Source organism: Prinia subflava, chromosome 14 (assembly GCF_021018805.1).
Source record: "Prinia subflava isolate CZ2003 ecotype Zambia chromosome 14, Cam_Psub_1.2, whole genome shotgun sequence".
NCBI lineage: Eukaryota > Metazoa > Chordata > Aves > Passeriformes > Cisticolidae > Prinia > Prinia subflava.
Window position 1 is genome coordinate 6,620,446 of NC_086260.1, and position 22,030 is coordinate 6,642,475.

The following is a 22,030-nucleotide window of genomic DNA, read 5'->3' on the forward strand; positions in this document are numbered from 1 at the left end:
GGCAAGTACAACCAAATGCTACTTCCCAACAGCAATTTGTGGCGTAAGAAATGTGATATTTCCCCTCCACCTCCTTTAATTCATTGATCAAAGAGATCCTTCATCAATAGTTTGAATTTACAGGATGTTTGCAAGCTTTTCCTTCTAGGGGGTGTAAGGCTTTGCTCACTGGTATGCTCATGTGGGTTTTATCTTTGGTCACCCTGGGACCGCCAGGACAAGCTGCAGTCCTGCCTTTATTTAGCAGGGCCAGGGTAGGTTTGTAAACTGTCAAAGTTAAACTAGAAACATACCCCAAACCTAAGAAGACCACAGAACACAAAGGCATTTGTAAACTAATGTAATTACTTTCCTCAGTGCCTTTGAATAAAGTTGGCTCCAGTTTAAAGGCTTTTTTCTGCCCTGTTTTTAAATTATGTTTTTCCTTTCTCCTGGTTTATTTCTTTTTTAATTTCTACCTCCCCCTCTTCCCCTCCCCCCTTTTAGCATCAAGCAGCTGTTAATTTCCAAAACGTATATCAGTTTTTGTTAGCAAAACTTGATGTTTGGACATTTTCCTTATGAAGGTGAGAATAACACCTTGGGAATCTGCTGTGCCAGGTTCTGGTAGGATGGAGCCTGTGTGAGTGGAACCTCACTGGGGTGGGATGGAGCTTGCCCAGCCTGCCAGTATCCCATGGCACCCACAGCTGTCCCCATGTCCAGTGCACTGGCCAGACCATCCCCGTGCCATCTGCGACCTTGTGATGTTGTCTGAAGCCTTATTTTAACTCAGCGTGATGTTTTCCAGTCTCCTTTGGGATTTCTCTCATCCAGATGTGAGCAGAAGTCAGAGTGAAGTGGGACAAGGGAGGCAACTGAGGATGAAACCTAGTCCAGCCCCACCAGGGGTTCCTGTGTGTTAATGATGCTTGTTGGGACAATCACGGGCAGAGCAGATCTGTTGTGAGGGGAAACAGGAGGATGCAGAGTTGCTGTGTTGTACAGCAGAAGTATTTAATAATAAAACAGTTACAGATACTGCACTGCTTAAAGAGGAAATGTTATCTCTCCGGGGTCATTGCCCACACTGTTACCCTTATCTGGGTGCAACTGCTGCTGCAGAGCCTGTAAGGGCAGTGAGGAGCCAGCAGCAGCAGGCACATGGGGGTCTGGCCCTGGCCCTGCAAGGCTTATGCATGCTGCAACACAGTGCTGGATGGAGGAGGAGTTACTTTAGCATAAAACAGTGACCTTTTGTACAAAAGCAAAGTGCAGACTGAGCAGTTTTAGTTTTCCAGCAAGTTAACACTTTCTGCAGGCTTTTTCCCTGAAAAGCCAGATTGATCTAAGAATCCCCTTTTCCTTCTTTATTTTTGAGCATCTCACAGGCCTGTGCCAGCCCAGTTGCTCCCACAGCAGCTCAGAAATGCTGTTGGCAGCCAGCTGGGCACAGAGGCAGGGACACTGGCAGCCTGTGACCCTGTCCCTCCCAGGCTTGGGTCTCCCATCCAAGGAGCTGGGTTCATGCCATGGGAACGGGTGATGGATGAGAGAGTGTGACATGCACAGGCCTGGCCTAATGTCAGCCTGGGCAAGGGGTGTCCTTCTGCTCTTCATCTGCCCTCTGGATGGATCTCTTGGAATAGAAGTGATGTCCCAGATGAAAGGATCTGTGTATCCCTCTGCTTCAAGTTTTTCCCAGAAGGGGATGATGGCTGGAGAAAGCCCTTGGCAGTTGTAAGGATTTTCTTCCCATTAGATGTTCCACAGGCACTGGACAAGGATTGGCAGCTGCCTCTGCTCCATCCTCTCCATGAGCACTCCTTGAGAAGGTCCCCTTGGCTGATGCAGATCCAAAGCAAGCTCTTTCAGGTTATTTCAGGCAACAGAACACAGGTTGGAGCCTGTTGTATTTATTTTGTTTTGCTTCTCAAACCAAATTGCCCATCCCTGCCAAGCTATGTTGCTGGTGTGATGGGAACCAGTTCCTGCAGTCCTGCTGAGACTAAATGGAAAACTTCCCAGCGGAAGCAGGAGCAGAGCTGGGCACGTACATCCTGCTGTATTGTGCTCTGGGAAGGCAGCACCCAGGCAGCTGAGGGAAGAGCTCCCATCCTTGGTTTTGCCCAAGGTGAGCGTCTTGGGGCTCATTGCTTTAGTAATTTGGCGGCTCTTCAAAAAAAAAGTAATTTATGGTCTCCACCGACTTCAAGGACTGGGTGGGCAAAAAAACTTCATTGCAAGAAATCAAAACACAAGCTGACCAGTGTGAGTGCAGGGCACAGCAGTCAGCCTCTCCGCACGTGGGGAATTTGGCAGGAGAAGCCAGCCAGGAGTGTGTACCGTGGCAGCCCAGGAAAGGGTCTGGTGTGGCTGCTGAGGCATTGCTGGGAGATTTTCAACTGCAAACTCTGCTACAGACTTGCTGCATGAACTTAGGGAGCTCATTTAACATCGTGATCCTGCAATTAGTCCTGTATATTTGCTACCTTGTGTAGCATGTCATAAGAATTTTAGTGTTTTTTAATGTGTTTTAATGTCCCTGGATGAAGGATGCTCTATAAATGCAAAGTAAGTATTCTAATGTTTGTTTTCTTTTTAACATAACAAAATACTTCACAGCCATTCTTTCTTTGACAGTTTCCATAGCTGGTGGGTCTGTTTCTGCTGTGCCTTAGCAAAACAAATTTAGGGTTTTGCAGTGCCATATGCTCAGCATGTTCCTCGGCTTTGCGACACGAGCAGTTCCCTTGTCATCAACACTGCAGACCTGCTTGTGGAAATCTGCTGAAATCTCCCTTTCTGGAAAACCTGATGATGGGGAAAGGTGGATGGTGACATCGGTTTGGGAGGAACCATAAACTGAGAAAACCACTGGAGCAGTTCTTGCTCGCAGGTAGTTCTGGATGAGAGCAGGGAGTGAGATGAATGCAGGGCAATTTTTCCTGAATAAAGCTAGCTTTGGATAGTTATTCTGGAACAAAAGGGTAGTTCTTCCTGTAGAAGATAATTGCATATGAGCCACCCCCATCAGCCTGCAAACCCATGGGTGAGCTCCCTGCCAGCTAGCCCTGTGTGACCAGCCTGTGTCCCCATTCCTCCCAGTGACCCACAGCAGCTCGTCATCCATAGATGCTGTGGGGCTGTGCAGGCAGAAGGGCTTCTCTGGAGAGAGCTCGCCCAGGTGGAGCTTTCTAGGCCAAAGTTCAAAGCATACAGCGAGGGAAAGAGCTGATCAGCAACCACTGCAAAGGAGGTGTTTTTGGGAAAAGCCGTGTGAAAGCTGTAGGCAGTGTAGCCATTCCAAAATGAGTTGCTGATAGCTGAGGGAGCATCTCAGGGCTAATCCCACCATGGCAAAAGCAGAAAGCTGTGTGCACTGGGAGAACAGCCTGCATCTCTCTAGCCAAGAGCAGATTTGAGGAAGCCAGCCAGCTCTCTGCTTCTGCCCAAGCACCCGGAGACATCTGGGGCTGCAGGGAATCCCAATCCCAGCTGAGCTTTCCCTTACCTTTACCCTCTCCTGGTTCTTCCTGAGCTGTTCAACGTCACCGTGGCTATTACGGAGCGGATCCTCAGCCAGCGAGTCCCCTCCCGCTGCTGGCCCTGCCCCTGAGTGCACATCCCAGGTGTGGCAGTCGGAGGAGAGATGCTGGGGTTTAGGGTGTGCTTCCTCTCCGGGCTGCACTGTGCTCCCAGCGTCGGGCACACTGTTCCTCAGCCTTTTTAATAGCTGATTTTAATTACACGCTCTGAGACGAAAGAGAAAAACTAAGCCTTCCAACAGATATTATCTGCTGTTTATTTCCACAAATTGCAGCAGAAAAAAGCCCGGAGGGGTTTGATGGAGGTGGAGGCTGAGATAGCCAGCAACACGGAGACTGCTGGGGCGCAGCCTTTTTAACCTCCCTGCCGAGGCAGGTGCCGACACATCCCCGCAGCCGGCGCAATGCTCACGCTATGGAGGCTGACAGAGCAAACGGTAACGTGCCCACCTCACTGGGGCTGCCACCCCTCTGCCTTGGAGGACTAAAGAAAACAAACCTGCAGCAGCTCCTGGCTGTGTTTCCCTGCTCAAAACCTTCAGGAAGACCCAGCGCTTGCTGCCTCAGGGGGTGGCTGCTGACCGGGCACAGGGGCATGGGCTCGGCCAGGGAACCCCACTGCAGTCCCCTCTCTTGCTCCATAGGTGCACCAGTACTACAGCTGCCTGCCCGAGGACAAGGTTCCCTATGTCAACAGCCCCGGAGAAAAATCCCGCATAAAGCAACTTCTTCACCAGCTGCCACCACATGACAATGAGGTCAGTATCCAGAAAATGTCTTTGGACATCAGCAGGGCTGCGGGTGGGGAGTGGCTGCTCCTCCTGGGGTTTACTTGTGAGAAGCATGGCTTTCCTTTCTCAACTCCTTTTGCTTTTCAGGGGATTATACTTGAATTTCAGTCATGCTGCTAATTAAGTTACTGTATTTGCTCCCTGCTTTGATTGTTGGAGGTGGGGAGTTGTTTGTTTCTAAAGTTAAAATTTTTAATCATCTTTCTTCAGTTGTCTGAAACAAAAAGCATTTTCTCAGCCCTTGGAGCCCAAGGCCCCGTTAAAAAGCGGCTTGGAATGCTGTTGAGGTTATCTAGAGACAGATCCAAAGTTGCAAAAGCCTTTTCCCAGGTGCTGCTTCCGACTCACCTTGGAGTGGGAGTGAGTGTGCTGGGGAGGGGCTTCACCTGGGCTGAGCCTCATGAGCTGGGAGAGCCTGCGAGGCCGCAGGTTGAGTCAAAACCAGTCAGAGCAAAATAAACCTTCTTACGTCTCCCAAGAATGACGTGAGGCAGCAAAAGAGGTCTGGTCTTTGACATCCTGATCTCACCAGTGAGAACACTGGCTTCTGGTAACCCACAAAATTTCCCTGCGTAAACAAAAAGAATTATTTTCATACTACTTTCTGAAGAAGCCGCTCTGGGAAATGCACGCAGGTAACTTGTTTGATCTCAGCCAGATTTTTACAAGTTTGCCTGCATGTGGCTGGGTGCCATGGACACAGCACTGTCAGCATGGGGGGAGCTCCAGGCACAAAGAAGGGACTTCTTCCCATACATCCAACCTGCCTGCCTGCTTCCCTAGCAGTTACTGGAAACCCACAGCCTCTGACAGCAAAAAATCCTAATAAATACACACAAATGCTGCTACTGCAGCCCGTTTTCCTGCAAGTTGGACATGCAAGTCTGTGTGTCTTTTCTGCAAATCGGCATATTTTGCATCCAGTTTCCCTTAATGCTCAGTTTTTTGAACGTACAAGGTATTCAGGGTTATTCACATGCGGATTGCTCATGTGAATAACCCTGCTCAGCTCCATGAGCCTCCTCTCCCAAGTAATGGAGGGTGGATTGGCCTGTGGTTGCTACATTTGACCTCCCTGGCTCTTCAGTTGTATTCCCCATTGAAATGCAACCAGCCAAGAGCTAAGCCTGCAGGATGGAAATAGCCAGGAAAACCTCAGAGTTTTATAAGCTTCAGGGAAATTGCATCATTCATTGTTTGTATCCTTTTATTTTACTTATTTCCTTATTACCATGCTATGCAGAGGATTTGCAAATCAGCAGGCTTGATCCTGCGCTGGAAGTATAGTTCACAAGTCACTGGAACTCTGTCATTTGTGCAGAAAAAAAGGTCTGTGCTCTAGAAATGCCAATGGAATATTGTGACAGGAGGCTGATGGAGAAAGCAGGAAAACCATCAGTCCAATTGCTGGTCTGGGTGGGACTCTGAGAACTTTTAAGACTTTTTTACAAACTGAGCACCCAAAGAGCAGCAATCCTCCTGCCCTTTTTTCTCATCTCCACCTCTTGAAATTCTGACCAAACCTCAGATAACTGAAGCCCATATACCTTTATTTCTCCAGCCTCCCCACAGCCAAGGGCAGAGCTTTGCAGGGCCCATGAAATGGTGCCTCACTGGGTGGCGAGCCAGGGACACCCCAGGCACTGAGCATCACTTGTGTTTTTTAGGTCCGCTATTGCAACTCATTGGATGAGGAGGAGAAGAGGGAGCTCAAACTCTTCAGCAACCAGAGGAAGAGGGAAAATTTAGGGAGAGGCAATGTTCGGCCATTCCCTGTAACCATGACAGGAGCCATCTGTGAGCAGGTGGGTAGTGGCTGATGAACTGGTACCTGCATCAGCCAAGTTAAGTGAAGCACGTCTCCTGTGAAGACAGGCTGAGAGAGTTGGGGCTGTTCACTGTGGAGAAGAAAAAGTTCTGGGGTGCCTTAAAACCTTTCCAGTACCTAAAGGGACTACATGAGAGCTGAACAGGGACTTTTTACAAGGGCATATATTGTTAAGAGGGAATGGCTTTAAATGTGACAGAGGGCATGTTTAGATTAGATATTAGAAAGAAAGTCTTCCTGTGAGGGTGTTGAGACACTGGCACAGGTTCCGTAGGGAAGTTGTGGCTGTTCCCTGGAAGAGTTAAGGCCACATTGGATGTGGCTTTGAGGAACCTGGTCTAGTGGAAATGGTCCCTGCCCATGGCAGGGGGATTGGGACTGGATGATCTTCATGTCCCTTCCAAGTCACACCATCCCATGATTTAATGACACTCACGGAATAAGCATCTGCCTTTGACCCTGCCAGGTGCGAGTGCTGGGGTCTGTCAGGGCACCTTTCAGGATATTTGACATGGAGTTGTCAGCTCAGGTCGTGGTATGCTGCAGGGCAGTGATGGTGAGAGCATCCTGTTGGCTGTGGGTGGCAGTGGGGTCACCTCCATTAATCCCCAGCTTTTGTGACAGTGTGGTGGCCAGATCAATGGAGGGGACATGGCTGTCTTCGCCTCCCGAGCGGGACATGGCGTCTGCTGGCACCCTCCCTGCTTCATCTGCAGTGTCTGCAACGAGCTGCTGGTCGACCTGATCTACTTCTACCAGGATGGGAAGATCTACTGTGGCAGGCACCACGCCGAGTGCCTCAAGCCCCGCTGCGCCGCGTGCGATGAGGTACGAGACAGCACCTGCCACGAGCACTGCCGCCCGCTGGGGTGGCACAGGAGGGCTGGGTGGCATTTCCCCTCCCTCCCTGACTGTTTCATGGGGGCATACACACCAAACTGATGGCTTGGTTTTGCCAAGGGTTTGAGCAAGCTTTTCCTGAGGTTTCAGGTATTCTTAGTTGCAGTCTGCCCAGGACTGTTATGAGTTAGGACCTCATCTACACACAGGAAGCTGGGGGGTTTCCATGAGTGTTTGCAGTAGAAGCACAGCCCCCTGGCTGTGTGATTTTAGCCCAGCTGGGTGTGGTGATCCTCCCTTCTCCATTTCCGCAGAAGAAGCCCCTGGTGGGATGAGTGCTGCATTTCTTACAACTCGGTCATGTCTGAGTACACGCCGAGCTGAAATAGGCTTTGAGAGAGGCGATTAACAGGCTTTAGGAAGCTGAACAAACAGAATACAAAACTAAGATAGAAAACCATACAGAGTCGCCTCTGAGCACTTCTCAAGTGTCAATCTCTGTTTAAAAGGTTGGTGAAGGAAATTGCTCTGGTTTTTAAAGTTATGAAAACCATAGTGTGGAAAACTGTATGTACTATAAAATACTACATCCCATCCTTGTAAGCATGAATTAGTAAATATCTAAGGCTCTCTGCACTTCAGATATACAGAGCATTGATGTATGTGTCCAATTAAATTTGTAGTGTTACCAGTGAAAGACAACCCCTAACCATTCAACTAGCTCTATTTCTTTGTGGCTTAGGCTGGGTAATTTTTTTCCTGTACTTTTTATCCCTGCAAATTCTCGTTTAATTCTTACATTCAGCTCATTCTTCAGCATGCTTTTCTTCCCATAAAACATCAAGTACTAATTGTGAGAAACAGTAATTTAGGGGTAGGAGGATCTGCAGGGTAAATCTTTTGGTGTACCCTGTGCCATCATAGAGAACCAGGGAGCAGATCTGGGGCTGCTGGCTCCCTTGGCTTGGCTTTGGGAGTTGAAGCAAGGATGAGAAGACACAGCAAGAAAGCATCTGCTGAAGACATTTTAGATGGCTGCTTCTCTAACTCATCCTTAACAGTGCTTTGTGTTTCAGTTTTGCCACTGGTATAATGACTACAATCACCTTTATAGGCACTCAGGCTGGGGTAGCTCCTCAGATGAGGAGCCAAGGTAGCTCCATCTTTTCTCCTCTCTAGAGAGCTGCCCCTTTTCCTTGTGTTTTTGCTCATCCTTTGTGGTCAGGTCCCTGTTTCAGAGATGGGTAAACGTGTTCCAGTAAGCAGCTGCTCTGTTCTTCAGAAGTCCACTAGATCGATAGATTGTGTATAAGTGAGTTTATTACCCTGATCGACCTCTCTGTTTGATGGGTGAGCTTACAAGCACATTACTGCAGCTCTGCCTTAACACTTTGTAGTCTAGACATGAACGTGCTTCTGAGGAATTTGCATTTTAATGGATTTTCCTAAGAAATGATGGGTGTCCCTGCCACAAACCAAACTATGGAGTTTCCCACGCAGGGCTGGGGGAGTTAGCTGTAAAATTTGGAGGCTGCATGAACAAAGGGGCACAGCTGCTATGCACGGGCAGGAGACACAGAGGTTTGTGTTGCATCCCGGGTCCCTTTTGTGACCAGCTCTGCTCCACGCTTGTGTTTCTTCCCCCAGATCATTTTTGCCGACGAGTGCACGGAGGCCGAGGGGCGGCACTGGCACATGAAGCATTTCTGCTGCTTCGAGTGCGAGACGGTGCTGGGCGGGCAGCGCTACATCATGAAGGACGGGAGGCCCTACTGCTGCAGCTGCTTCGAGTCCCTGTACGCCGAGTACTGCGACACCTGCGCCCAGCACATCGGTACGGGCCGGGGCACAGCCCTGCCGGGAGCCTGCTTCTGGCAAGAGCTGCTGCATTGAGTCCCTGGTGACTCTGTGGGGCTGTGGGCGGGACTGGGCATGGCCGGGGCAATCAAATGTGCTTGTGCCTTCCTCACATCTCACCAAGGAGGTGACATGGTGATTTATTTGGTTAAACCACTGTTCATCCCTTTTTGTAGTCAGAGAGGGGAGGATTATCAGAGGGCAGCCTCAGGAGCAATGGTAGCTAGGGAAAGCTTCCTCTGGCATAATAAAATTTCATTGGCACACTTTTTTCCCTTTAAATCTCATTTTCCTGTAAACAGCCTGGCTCTTCGACTCAGATTTTTCCCAACCAAGCTTGCCAAAGGATCACATGATTTGATGAGCTACTGTTAGAAGAGATGCTTGTTCATTAGGCATCATTATTGTTTCTGAGTCTTTTTCAATCAACTTGCAGATAGATGTTCTCAGACAGAAAGAAATAATGCATCAGGTCAATTTATGTTTCCAGAACAGTGATTTAAAATGCATTTCAGTTAGGGGGCTAGATGTCCTCAAGCTGGGTGGGCTGGGAAGCATCTTGCTGCTCTCCCCAGCCCCCTTTGCCCCTTGGCTGAGCACACTGAGCACGCAAGACAGCCCTTCCTTTGTCCACAGAGGTGAGCTCACATACGTGTTCAAATACTTCATATGCTGCAGAGGAAAAAACCATTTTGCTCCTGTGCAGCAGCCAGATGGCACAGGGAGGGGAAATGCAGGGTTTCAGTGAAGCACTTGGAGGATGCATCTGCTGTGACCAGCAGCACATCCTTTCCAAAAGCTCAGCTGCAGAAAGGTGAAGAAGCAGCTGATAATGTTTCTTGCATGGTTCCCTTCTCTTGTGCTTCCCCCATCTGCTGTCCTTCTCTCCAGCTGGCCCACTGGAGCCTGCTGACTGTCAGGTTTTCAGGGTAAAATGTCTGGTTTGGTGCATATTTGCAAATTTCTAGCAAAGGAGGGACTGCAACCATTTTGCTGCAAGTCACTCGTAGTGAGCTGAGCACTGTGCCAACAAGCTAAATAAATCAGAGGTAAGCATGTGATGAAGTCTTGTAAGGCTTGGGTTGGGTAGGTGAGGATGGAGTAAAGAGGCTGCACTCCTTTCTCTGCAAGATGGCTTTAGGCAGTGGAAAAGGAGCTGATAAAATCCCACCCACCGTCTGGTCTCTCTTTTGCCCACAAGTGTAGCACTCCCATCTGTATAAAAGCACTTTGTTCACTATAAGGGGAGGAAAAAAACTATTATGCTAAACCTAATTTAGCTTGGAATAAAACAGACCATGAACATACTGTTCATTTATAAGTTACCTGGCAGCACTTGGCCCCACAGCGGGTGTGCAGGCACGTGCTGTGCACATGTGGGTGCAGCACTCGCCGTGCCAGCCCACACTGAGCGTGGCAGTTTCTCAGGGAACGAGGGCAGCAAGGGCTTTGGCCAGGAGCAGCAGCTTAAATAAGTGTGCAAACATTATAATTGAAACCTCGGGAGGTTTGCTCACGGCTCTGACTGAGAGCACTGTGCAGACGTTGCTCCCAGGGGTTTGGCTGGTGGGAGACAGACTGTCTGTGTCAATTCCTTTACTGAACCCAAGGGAGACCTGGTGAAGCAACCCAGGAGATATGGCTGGGTGCAAGGCAAGGGGGTGTGCTCAACCCCTGGGGCCAGCTCTTTCCATTCTGTTTTGGAGAAGAGGTCCCAGAAGCCAAAATAAAGTTAAGATGGGACCACAGTAGCAGCAAGGGACAGGGATGACATCTGCTCTGTTACGTGTTTAAACAAGGCAGCACAAATTCCTCATTATGGTTTAGTTGAAGGCTTTTTTTTTTTTTTTTTTTTTTTTTTAACAAGCAGCATATTGCTTTTACTTCAAGGACTTTATGGAGAACTTCTTGCATTCCTTTACTTTATGATCGGAAATATCCACATTTAACACAAAATAGCTTGAGGCATGGTTCTGCTGCCTTTCCCAGCACTGAGTAACTCCCAAGCAAAGGCCTGGAATTAGAATTAGGAAGAATTAAAAATGGGCTTAACTTCATCCATCAGTGAAACCCTGAAAAGGGCTTTCAAGAGCGAGGCTGAGTGCACGTCACTCATAGGGAATCATAGAGTCATAGAGTAGTTTGGACTGGAAGGGACCTTAAAGGTCATCTCATTCCAACCACCCACCATCAGCAGGGACACTTTCCACTAGACCACACTGCTCAAATTCCATCCAGCCTGACCTTGATGCAGGTGTTAAATACAGTGTTAGATGACCCTGACACTGTGCATCTTCTCCCTCAAGGTATTGACCAGGGCCAGATGACGTACGACGGCCAGCACTGGCACGCCACCGAGACCTGCTTCTGCTGTGCCCAGTGCAAGAAGTCGCTGCTGGGACGGCCCTTCCTGCCCAAGCAGGGGCAGATCTTCTGCTCCAGGGCCTGCAGCATCGGTGATGACCCCAACGGCTCCGACTCCTCCGACTCGGCTTTCCAGAGCGCGCGAGCCAAGGAATCGCGCCGCAGCGCCAAGATCGGCAAGAACAAGGGCAAGGGCGAGGAGGGGGCGCGCAGCCCCTGCAACCAGCTGCAGGTCACCTCCAACCGCCTCTCCACCGACGTGGACCCGCTGTCCCTGCAGATGGATCTGCTGAGCCTGGCCAGCCAGACACCCAGCCTCAACAGGGACCACTTGTGGAGGAGCCGGGATGAGCTCTATCACTATGGGGGCAAAATGGAGCAAAGCCAGTCTCAAACCCCCTTGCAGCTTCTCAGCCAGTGCAACATAAGAACCTCCTATAACCCCACCCAGGTGCCGGGCTCGCAGTCGGATTTATGGGCAAAACACTTCAGCAACCCAAAGAGGAGCTCCTCGCTGGCCATGAAGAGCCACGGTGGCAGCTTCATCCAGGACTGCAGAGAGGACTACTACTCAGGGAGGCTCCGCTCGCAGGAGAGCTACAGTGACATGTCCAACCAGAGCTTCCCAGAGACCAGAGGAAGTGTCAAAGTCCCCAGCTATGAAGAGGAAGAGGAGGGTGGGATGCCAACGTCACAGTGCCGCACCCGTCACCCCATCAATGCCCTCAAGTTCACAGAGGACCTGACGCCCACCGAGCAGACTCCCCGGGGCTCCATGGAGTCCCTGGCGCTCTCCAATGCTACAGGTATGTCACCCCTGCTCCTGCCACCCTGAGACCACCCCAGCACGCCCTCCATGCAACTGAGTCCCTTGTGTTCTGGTGTCTTCCCAATGTGAGGGTGGCTAGCAGCTTGGGGACCACTGCTCAGTGACACAGGCTTGTCTGCCTGGTCCTGACAAGCCTGACAGTTCCTTTGCACTTGCTTGCTTGTTTACCAAATGCAGAGCTTTATAGATGGCTGGCCTTTCTGTGCAGCTCAAAACAATTGCTTGCAAGCTCTTTAATCCTCCCTCTTGTGAAGAGAGGGGGAAAATCAAGGCCAACTGCTAATGCAGAGGCAGATTCCAGCCTTCAGCACTTGAAGGACTGCTGTCAGCTGCCCTTGTGGGCTAAAAATATTTTTGAATGCTTTGAAATAGGCCCAGTTAACCCCTTTTGAATGTTATGCAGTCCTCAAGCACATGACTAGTTAGAAGAAATTCCTCCCCCTCTATGCACAGCTCTTTTAATTCCTCTTCCCCAACCTCTTGGTAGAAACCGCAGGGAAAAGCCAGGCAAGATGCTTGTCCCATCAGGCTGAGCTCGTTTCTCATGAGCACATCCCTCACAAGGGTCATATTTCTCAGTCCTCTCACCCCAAACATGTTTGGGTTTCACTGGTGGCTGCAGGGATGGGTGTGTGTGTGCATGGACGTGTCTGTGTGCGGCTCTGGTCTGCAGCTGGTGCTGGGCAGGCTCTGTCCTTCCTGCAGGCTGCTCTGCTTTGCTCACCCACCACAGCTCCCACGTCCCTCAGCACAAAACTACTTGGAAAAGAGAGTACTGAGCCTCGTTTGCTCACCAGAGAAACTGCCTTGCTTTTTCTTAGCGGCTCTCCTGGCTTTCCTCTGCTCCAGGCAATCATTGCTTGGATTTGGGCAGGTCCTGCATCTGAACTCTTGCAAAATGGAGCCCTTCTGCCTTGCTGCTGGCAGGGAATGGCCTGTGAGGTGTTTGTGCCTGGTCCTGAGGATCTCCCACAGGATGCAGGCAATGGGTGGTGAAGATTGCCAAGCCCATAGAAAGCTGAGCCCCCCTGAATCCCAGTTCTGGGCTCTGCCCTGCCTGGATGGACAGGTTTGCTCTGCTACGCCCGTGCCTCCTCATCCGCGCCTGGGGTTTGGTGTGTTTGTTTAGGGAAGCTGCCAGCCCCATGCCAAGATGTGAAATGATTTCTGTTTCAGCCAGGATCTCCCTATCCAGCAAGTGGAGTAACAGGGGGGAGAGGAGAAGCTAATGAGCTGGGAAGGGTTTTGCTTAAACAGTCTCAGATATACACAGAGGAAAAATAGATGTGAAATGGCGAGGGAATTGGGAATTGCTCTCCAAAACAGGGTTTTCCTAATCAAAGCTCCACACTTCCAAAGCCTCTTGTGTTCTTGAAAACTTGTGTTGTGTAAACCCCATCAGTACAAAGAGTCTTGAGCAACACCAAGCTTGGATGAGCAATCTCTGAGCAGTGGAGAGGTTGTTGCATGCTTTGGAGCTGAAGTGTAACATATTATTGGGGATATAGGTCAAGACAGAAAATACGGCAAGGCCTTCAAATCAAAGTGAGAATTATTCTGCCTTTCATTTTAGAAACCCCTTTTTAAAATGCTGGGAGGGAGACCTCCCAAAGGCATCCGTCCACCATTCAGAGCCAGAGTCTGAGTTTCCTCAGGGGCAGTGGCTGCCTTAATGGCTCGCTGCTTTCCTGCTTTCTGGAGTAGATTCTCAGCATGATGGGGCTTGCAGTGAGTGTTCATCGTTCCTCTGCAGAGTGAGGTGATAATATTTTTATTAATGTGCAAGGTTCTAATGATTTCCCTTGCTCTGGGAGCTGGCTCAGCTGAGCTAGGGGCACTGGAGCAGCAACAGGCAGCTCCCCCAGGGCCGTGTCTGCAATTATTGAGGACACAATTATCATCCCATTTAATTGGCAGTGTTTTGAGGACAGGGGGATTTGGTGACCTGGATGAAGTCTGTGAGAGAGCAGGTTTTTGGGCAGGTGATGTCAGGGCACAGCACCCTGCTGCCTGGCTTTTCCCATCCCTGCACTCCCTGCTGTGGCTGATCAAGCTCCCCACAGAGCTCCCCCCAACCACAGCCCAGAGGTCTGGCTCACCCCATGTCCTCCACCCTGCATCCTCCAGTTCTGCTTTGCCAGAAGCTCCCAGGCATCCACATACAAAGTCCCTTTGAGCTACCAATGCTGCACAGCTGCTCCACCTTATAAAGTGAAATAATTAACACTGCATCCATCTGAGGTTTTATGGCATCACTGAAAACAGTCTGTTTTTTATAGGGAGCTGAAGGGCAAACAGTCCCTGACTTGGAGAGCACATGTTAAAAGCTGGTACCTTCCTGGCAACAGATTTTGCTGTGATGTTTCTATTACAACCTGACTGCTAATTAGCCAGAGACAGTCAGTAATGCAGATAACTCTGGGCTGTGCAGCAGTAATCCCTGTCCCTTGGCCGGAAGGCTGCCTGCTGTGAGCAGATGTTGTTCCCTGTAATATTTCGGGGTCAGCCATTGTGTGGGTCAAGATCTACGTGACCCCAATCTCCTGCAAGACCCCAGGTTTCTACCTTACCAAAAGGCTCTGTTTAATCGCTTTAAATCCAATTCCTCATGGGTTAGTAAAGAGGTGAGACGCTGTGTTAATCCTGGGCACGTGCCCTTGCAGTGCTGGGTTGTGCTCTGCTGTCACCCTGGGCAGTAGTGCACCAGCAGACATGTGAGGGCCAGAGGTGGCCGTGACCCTGCTTGTGCTCTGTGTTGGGGTTTGAATTAGGTGGGAGTGTCTCTGCTGTCCTCTGGTTTGTGCTTGTGTAATTGCCACAAATGCTGATGGGATTGAAGCACATCCAGTGGCAAAGGGCAGTGTCTCCTGCTGGTGGAGGGCATCTCCTCTTCCATGTCTCTGTATGAAAATCCCTATTCTGCCGTCACCTGAAGGCTACAACAGACTCCAATCCATTTGAAAAATCCCTATTCTGCCATCGCCTGAAGGCTTCAACAGCCTCCAGTCTGCTGTGACTTATTAGAAACTGTATCCTCCTGCACTACATGGCTATTAGATGGAGAAGCAAAAAGGAAACAGTATTTCTCAGCTGGTGTTCTAAGAGAGAGCTCATTTTTGCTGATATTCTTTTGTATTATCTGTTACATTGAGCTTCCTTTGTCTACTTTTGGGGATTTTGGGTTGTTGGGGTTTTTTTTAATGGCAGCAACAAGAACAAAAACCAGTGGATCCTGGAGCAGTGTTTGCCTTGTAGCTGCCTGCATTAAGCAGTTGGGATGGTGGAATTTGTCCAGAAAGGTTTGCTCATGATGAGAAGCCTGATCCTACCAGAGTTTAATCACTTCCCAAAAGATACTTGGCCCATCAGCCCTGCTGCCTGTGTTTGTGTTTCCCTCCAGAAAGATTTTGCAGTCACTGCATGTGCCTGGCCGTGGAATTAGAAATCAAGAGCTGGTCTCTGCTGATTCCAAGCAGTTATTTCCACAAAATGACATCTGGTCAAATTGCCCACTTAAGAAAGTACCTGCAGGCTAAATGTTATCTGGGAACAGTCCCTTTGCTTGCAGAGAGTAGGAGCCTTTTGGAGGTAGAAGTCATGTTGAATGGTGACACTGTTGTATGCAAAAGGAGAAACAGATTTTAAGGATTCCTTGAGAAAATTAGTTTGGGTGAGGGGAACATCTGTCACAGGCGTAAATCTAGTTTAAAAATATGTTAAACTGGTGCTGTTACAGGGTGGAATGGGATTTCACTTGTATGGCACACACTGCTCCTGTCATCCGTGTTGTGTGATGCCCAAAGGCCCCACACAGTTTGTTTTTCCAGGACTAGACAACAACTGTGATATAGCCAGAAAGTGGAAAGCCCAGAAAGGGCTGATCCCTGCATGTCTGAGCTGCAGTGACCTGGCAGCATCATCTGTCTCCAGTCCCTTTCCTTTCTCTGCCTGCAGAGGAGCTAAAAGCTGCAGGGCAGGTGAGGGTAAGAACAAGCTCTGACTAAGGGCCAGGTTTGCATTTTCTGGAGAGACATTAACCCATTAACTCCTGCACTGGGGGCTTGGGAGCAGCTCCTGAACACCCTCAGGGATGGCAGTGAGGGGTCTGGATGCTGGTCTCTCTCCCCTGTGCTCCTCTCTCCTCTGGGCTGTGGAGAGAGCAGCTGCCCCAAGTGCTCCAGCTGAGTTATGCAATCCAGAAAGTGACACATTGGCTGTTCCTGAGTTTTACTATAAAAAACGGGGCTCCCAGCTCTCCACCATGTTCTTATCACTCTTTTTCTCCCAGACGCAGCCAGCACAAAACTGCTTCCAAGTTGGAAGATCAGATCCCTGGGGGAGAATTCTTGCAGTTTTGACGCACAGGTCTAACATTTCCTAATACAAGGCAGATAATTTCAAAACTGATGTGAAGATAAAGGTTTTCCACCCCAAAGGCCCAATGCCAAACCACTGTAAAACTGTCAGGAACATTTCTTCTCCCCCTCACTTGCCTTTTGCACTCAACAGTGGGAGGTTTGGTGTGCCTGCTACAGGGCCAACCTCTTGCATGTCTTCACCTCTTCAGTGTCACACACGGACAGTGCAGAGCAGGTGGGGTAATGCAAACCAGAGGGAGAACCGGAATGGACTTCTGGAAGATGTTATTGGGGGAAGCATCATCCCCAGCATGGCTTGTTGGCCCCCAGCTGGGGAGGACACAGGAGATGGGGGTGCTGATAAAGGAGCTATAGGGGGGCTTCTGAGTTAAAATCCAACCCTTTTCCAAGCAGCACCCACATAGGGACTTCTTCCACCAAGCTGGAAAGGACTGGTTAGGTGGGAAATACCCAATGATATCACCATGGGAGGTTGGTGGGACTGTGACCCACTTGGTGGGGGCTCTGCCTTCTCCCAAATTGTTCCTTTTCCATGATTTCCAGTTACATAAAGGTTCTGCTTTATTTCTGCATGCCCTGAGGTCACTCAGAAGTGAGACGGGCTGAGCTATAAACAAAGCTCTGTGCAGGCTGTTTCTTCTTAAATTTCTTTTAGTTCTGTGGACTGACCTTGAAATAAACCCTGTTTGAGGGGTGGTGAGGATGCCTGATACTGTGTGAGAGAGAAGGCTCTGGCACAGGGGGCTGGACACAAGAGATGCTGTGCTGTACCCTCCTGTGTATCTATAGCTGCATTTAACACTGGCTGTCAGGGCTGAGTGCTGGGTTTTGGAGCTGTGTGGGGCTCTGTGGGGCTCTGTGGTGAGAGCTGTGATGCACAGATGTGTGTGTCTGCTGTGATAAACGTTCAGGCAAGAAGCAAGCGTCAGCACAGCCCTATTTGTTTGAAATATCCTATGTCAGGATATTTTGCATTCCCTGGCTGGTGCTCTCCTGCAGTGGGATGCTGGCTCACCCCGTGTTAGCACAGCTTCACAGGGAGTTTGATTTAATGGGGGCTGGGAGCTGCTTCCCCTCATGGGGGGCTCCATTCCCAGCCTCACACCCAGCCCACGCTCTCTCTGTGGCCTTTCTGCTGTCATTTGCTGAGTACTTTAATAATTCATAATGCAACTTGCAGCCCCTGTTTAGCAAAGCACACAGTGGGATTGAAGCACCTCTGAGTGCTTTGTTGTGGCAAGGCTGTAGGGGTTATGTTCACCAGGGGTATCTTTGTGCTGTCGCTTTGCTTATTTGGGTGTTATTTCCCTTGGCAGTATTTATGGGATAAACATGGTTCTCAGGAGGGGTGGGGACAGACTTCAGAGGGGATGGTACACGGTGTCCTTAGCAAATCTGAATGTTAACCAGAAACCTGCTTGGTTTTCTTGGCGCTGCAGCTAGCTCCAGTTCTATATCGAGCACCCACAGCCGAGCTGCAGCTTTCCCTTGTGCTCATTGGAAAAGCGTGTGTTTCCATGGCTCCAGGGTGAAATATTGAGCCTGGCAGCCCCATGCAGTGGAGAGCAGCAGCAGAAAAACCTGCTGTGTCTACATGTGCTGTGGTGCTGGCACCAGTCTGGCTCCAGGATGGCCACTGGCCGAAGCACCGTGCTGGAGGCAGCAGCGACGTGAGCCTCTGAGGCAGCCAACTGTGCATGTCCTCAGTGTCTCAGAGCATTGTGCAGAAGTAAATTTTGGTGAGGTCAGCATGTTATACCTGGGTCTGCACCCTTGGAATGGTCTTGGTGATGTGGTAACAACCACGCCGTGCCACGGGCCAGAGCAGGGCTCCTGCTCCCTTGGATGGCTTTGGGAAACATTCTCACATTTCTTTGTTAGGAGAAAGTCAGGGCTGTATGGTGGGGTCTCACCTCGTGTGCCCTTCCAGACTGCAGCTCTCTTGGGTTATTAGCTGTGTTCCCAGATGAAACACTTGGTTAAGTGGGAGCTGCAACAGCGGCACATAAGTACTGGTAACTCAAGAAGATGGGGCCTCGTGGATGGGTGTAGCTCTGGAATGGCCAGTGACCTCAGGAGACAAGGGTTGGGACCACCTGTGCCCCATCCAGGGCAGTGTGGGACCAGGAATCTGGGGACACCCCGCATGTGTCTGGGTACCCACTGCCTTTGGGTGCCAGGGAAACCTTCCAGTGCCAGAGCCTGCCCCAGTCACCTTCTGCTGTGATTATACAGGAGGAGTTTTCTTCTCCAATCTGAAACTTTCTTTGCAGGAGTCAGCAGACCTGGAGAATGTGTTCCCTCCTCTTTGCAAGCATTTTTTTCTGCCTTTTAAGGTTATTACTATATCCCCTTCAGCTTTCTCTCCCCTAGACTAAACAACCTCTGCTCTTTCAAACTTTATTCCCAGGTTATGTTTTCTAGATGAAGTTTTTTTAGACAGATGGTTATTGCTATCCCCTGATCTCGCTGCGGTCAGACTGAAGCACTTCTGGCTTGTTCCTGCTGTGCCTCCTGAGGTCTTGTGGCTCCACAGAGAGCCATAGAGAGGGACATTTTGAGACCGTAGAAAGACTAATCTGGGCCCAGCCCTGCTCATGATGCCTTGGTATAAATGTAAAAGTCAGCCTGGAGACACCTTAATGTTCTGCAAGGATTATAAATTGCATCCTGGACCTGGAACCTGCTGTGGGCACTATGAGAGCCACGCAGAGCTCTCAGTGCCTTCAGCTGGAAAAGCACAGCTTTGCTCCTGAGCGAGTGGAATAAATCCTGCACTGTCACTATGAGCAGTGTTTCCCCTCTCCCAGCTGCACGGCTTGCTGGGTCACTTCCCAGTGTGGCTCCCAAAAAAAAAAAGGCTTGGGCATGTGCAGCCTGCCCAGTCTACCTGGGAAGACACATTTTGCCCTCAGCATGGAGCCTTTTCCACTCTGTCATATGGACAGATGAAGCCATTGGATGTTGAACTGGCTTTGCATCAGAGCCTCCTGAGCACGGGCCCCATTACACCCCAAGTTCTGTGTGCTGGCAACAGTGATAGACATGTTCAGTGCTAGATTCCTCTTACAATCAGCATTTTCCCAGTGAATCAAGATCTCAGAATGTTTCTGCTTAATTATAATAAAGCTGTCTGAATGATAAGCCAGAAATATCCCGATTACTGATTAAACCTTGTACTCCAAGCATGGGCCATTCACATGGTCAGTCACAGGATCCTTATCTGAACTCACTGCCCTGTGCTGCCTTCTAAGGGGAAGAGACTAAAGCACTCATGGTTGTCTGCTGGAGGTGTGTGAGGGGCTGGAGACCCTGTCCTGGACAAACTAAACCACTGAAGCTCTGGCTCTGCCCTTCCTGAGCACCTCATTTATCACAGCTTGCTTTACTGTACACAAAAAGAAACAGGTTTCCCTCCTGGTCATCCTGCTTGATCTTGGTCGCATCATTCCTGCCTGGGATGTGAAGGATGCAGATATGTCTTGTTGAATTCAAAAATACTGTTTCGCTCATGCCATGTCTTCAGAGCCTGTGGCCAGACACTCATTTTATTCTTGCTGGATGCAGAACCACAGGAGGGAGATGGCTGTGAGGGGCAGCTGAGACCCGTGGGTACTATCTGATATGGCTGGTGCTGGGAACAGCTCATGCCACACCCTGTGAGTGAGGCAAGGTCAGCCCCTTTATAATGATGCTGCCAAAATCAATCTGTTGATGCCACAGAAACATCCTGTGGTGTTGCAGCTGTATTTCTGCACAGCACTGCTGTTGCTCATTCTTACTGCGGAGCAGCACCGACTCCCTTAATGAAGTGCTGCATAAATGTCACCGAGGGCTCATTTTCCTTGGTGTCAGCTATTGTCTGACAGATGTGATTAAGGCCACATTGGGCTGTCAACAGCCATGATTCTCATTGTGATCAGCTCTGCTGGCAGTCCTGCTGTTTCCCCAGCTTTTCAGGAAGTCTTTGTGCATGTTACCAAGTTGCTTTTCCCTCCGCAGGGGCTGCTGGGCTCCTCTACAGTGGTACAGGAGGGACATGGGGAGCAGTGCCTGATGTGATAGATGCCTTCACTGGGTTCACAGGCAGAAAATCATAGCTCCAGCAAGGAGGAGAAACATAATGGGAGTGTGGAGTGTGGGCAGGCAGGTCTTCAAAGGGGAGAGACAGGAAGCCCATCCAGGACTTTTTCCAAAGGGCATTGGGCAGATTTGGGGTTGCTCACTCAAAGTCAGCGTGACTTAAAGGAGGAAAAAAGAAAGCACGAAGCTGACTTGAAAAATGGTGTCCTCTTCAAAAAAACCACGGGTTTTCATTCTTTTTAACCCATCCTCTCCCTCTTCCTGTGACGTTCAGGGATCACCTTCACTTTACCTTCCTCTGTAATCATAAACTCCAGAAACATCCCCATTAACAGCAGAAAAGCAAAGCAGCTGCAACTCAGGGAGCAAAACCAAACCATGTGAGGGCCAGTAGTGGCTAAAGCTCTCCCTTGATGCCACCGAGAGCAGGGTTTGGAAAACTTTGCCCAGCTTTGCAGGATCTGTTGATCTTTTCAAGGCTGAGCCCAAGGAAACCCTGAAGCAGCTCATGAATGGGGTTAGTGACAGCAACTCTTGTTCTTGCTCAGGTTTAGCAGCAGCAGCTAATGCCAAGGGAGCTGAGCTCTTGATGAAATGCAAGCAGCTTTTGTTAAAGGAAAAAGGGCTTTATTCTTGAATTGTGGGCTGGGTGGTTACTTTTTATAATTAATTTACAGTCATAAATTGTTGGTGATTGCATAAAGGCTGTGTGTCATGTTGGAAATTCTGCTGATGGTGCACAGTTCTCTTTGTTGGGTCTGCACTGGGATGTTGTCAGAGAGGGACAGGGAGAAGGGTGCCAAAGCAAACATTCCACATTTGATTTGGGATGGAACAGATTTTCTTTGAAATAACTTGCGAAATGTCTTGTCCTGAGCTTGCAGTGCAACCACTGACTGCTGCCAGTCGTCAAGCCAATGGGGAGATAGCCAGAAAATAGTCAAGAAACACCCATAAAACAAGCCAAGGACCAGGGGACCATGGGGTGCATTGAGTTTCTTGTTGGCAGGCAGGTGCTGAGCAGACACCCCATTTCTTCCCTGCTGCCAGGTGAAGGCTTCCTGGGCTGAAGAAAAGCACCTTGCAGGAGATCAGGGCTTGTTGGCACATTGGAGAGATCTAATGGGTCACCTTCCCAAGCAGGGCAGCCCATCAAGGTGGAGCTCATGTTTCTGGCTCTTGCCCATGAACAACTCTGCATATCTGCAGGGATAGTCTGACCCTCCCACTGTTGTGCTGCTCACAGGGAGCCTCGGCAGACTCTCTGGTGCTCAGGCGTTTCCTTGCTTCCTGGGAAACCCAACTGAGAAACTGTAACTGTGGTCTCTCCATGGGTGTCATTCAGGGGACCTGTGAGGTGCAGCATAGTGACAACCCTGAATTAAGTCAGTGGCCCCATTTTCATCTGCCACTGACGTTCTTTAGTCCTCCAAAATGTGTTGTCATTGCAGAAGGTGTGAGTGCTGGATCATGGCACCCTAGTTAGCTCTGTGTGCAGAAGGCCTCAGGTTACCTCTGACGCATGATTTCTC

At 49.7% G+C, this 22,030-nt stretch overlaps 1 protein-coding gene across 3 annotated transcripts in view; it reads left to right on the forward strand.

Annotated features, from left to right (window-relative positions):
- Positions 1 to 22,030, forward strand: part of PRICKLE2 (prickle planar cell polarity protein 2) — a 105,256-nt gene that overhangs the window by 80,226 nt on the left and 3,000 nt on the right. For all 3 annotated transcript variants that reach the window (XM_063411294.1, XM_063411297.1, XM_063411295.1), the window contains 5 exons: positions 4,172 to 4,285; positions 5,986 to 6,123; positions 6,771 to 6,974; positions 8,634 to 8,820; positions 11,150 to 12,013. In XM_063411294.1, coding sequence (XP_063267364.1) covers positions 4,172 to 4,285; positions 5,986 to 6,123; positions 6,771 to 6,974; positions 8,634 to 8,820; positions 11,150 to 12,013 — 1,507 coding nt within the window. The remainder of the gene's footprint in view (positions 1 to 4,171; positions 4,286 to 5,985; positions 6,124 to 6,770; positions 6,975 to 8,633; positions 8,821 to 11,149; positions 12,014 to 22,030) is intronic.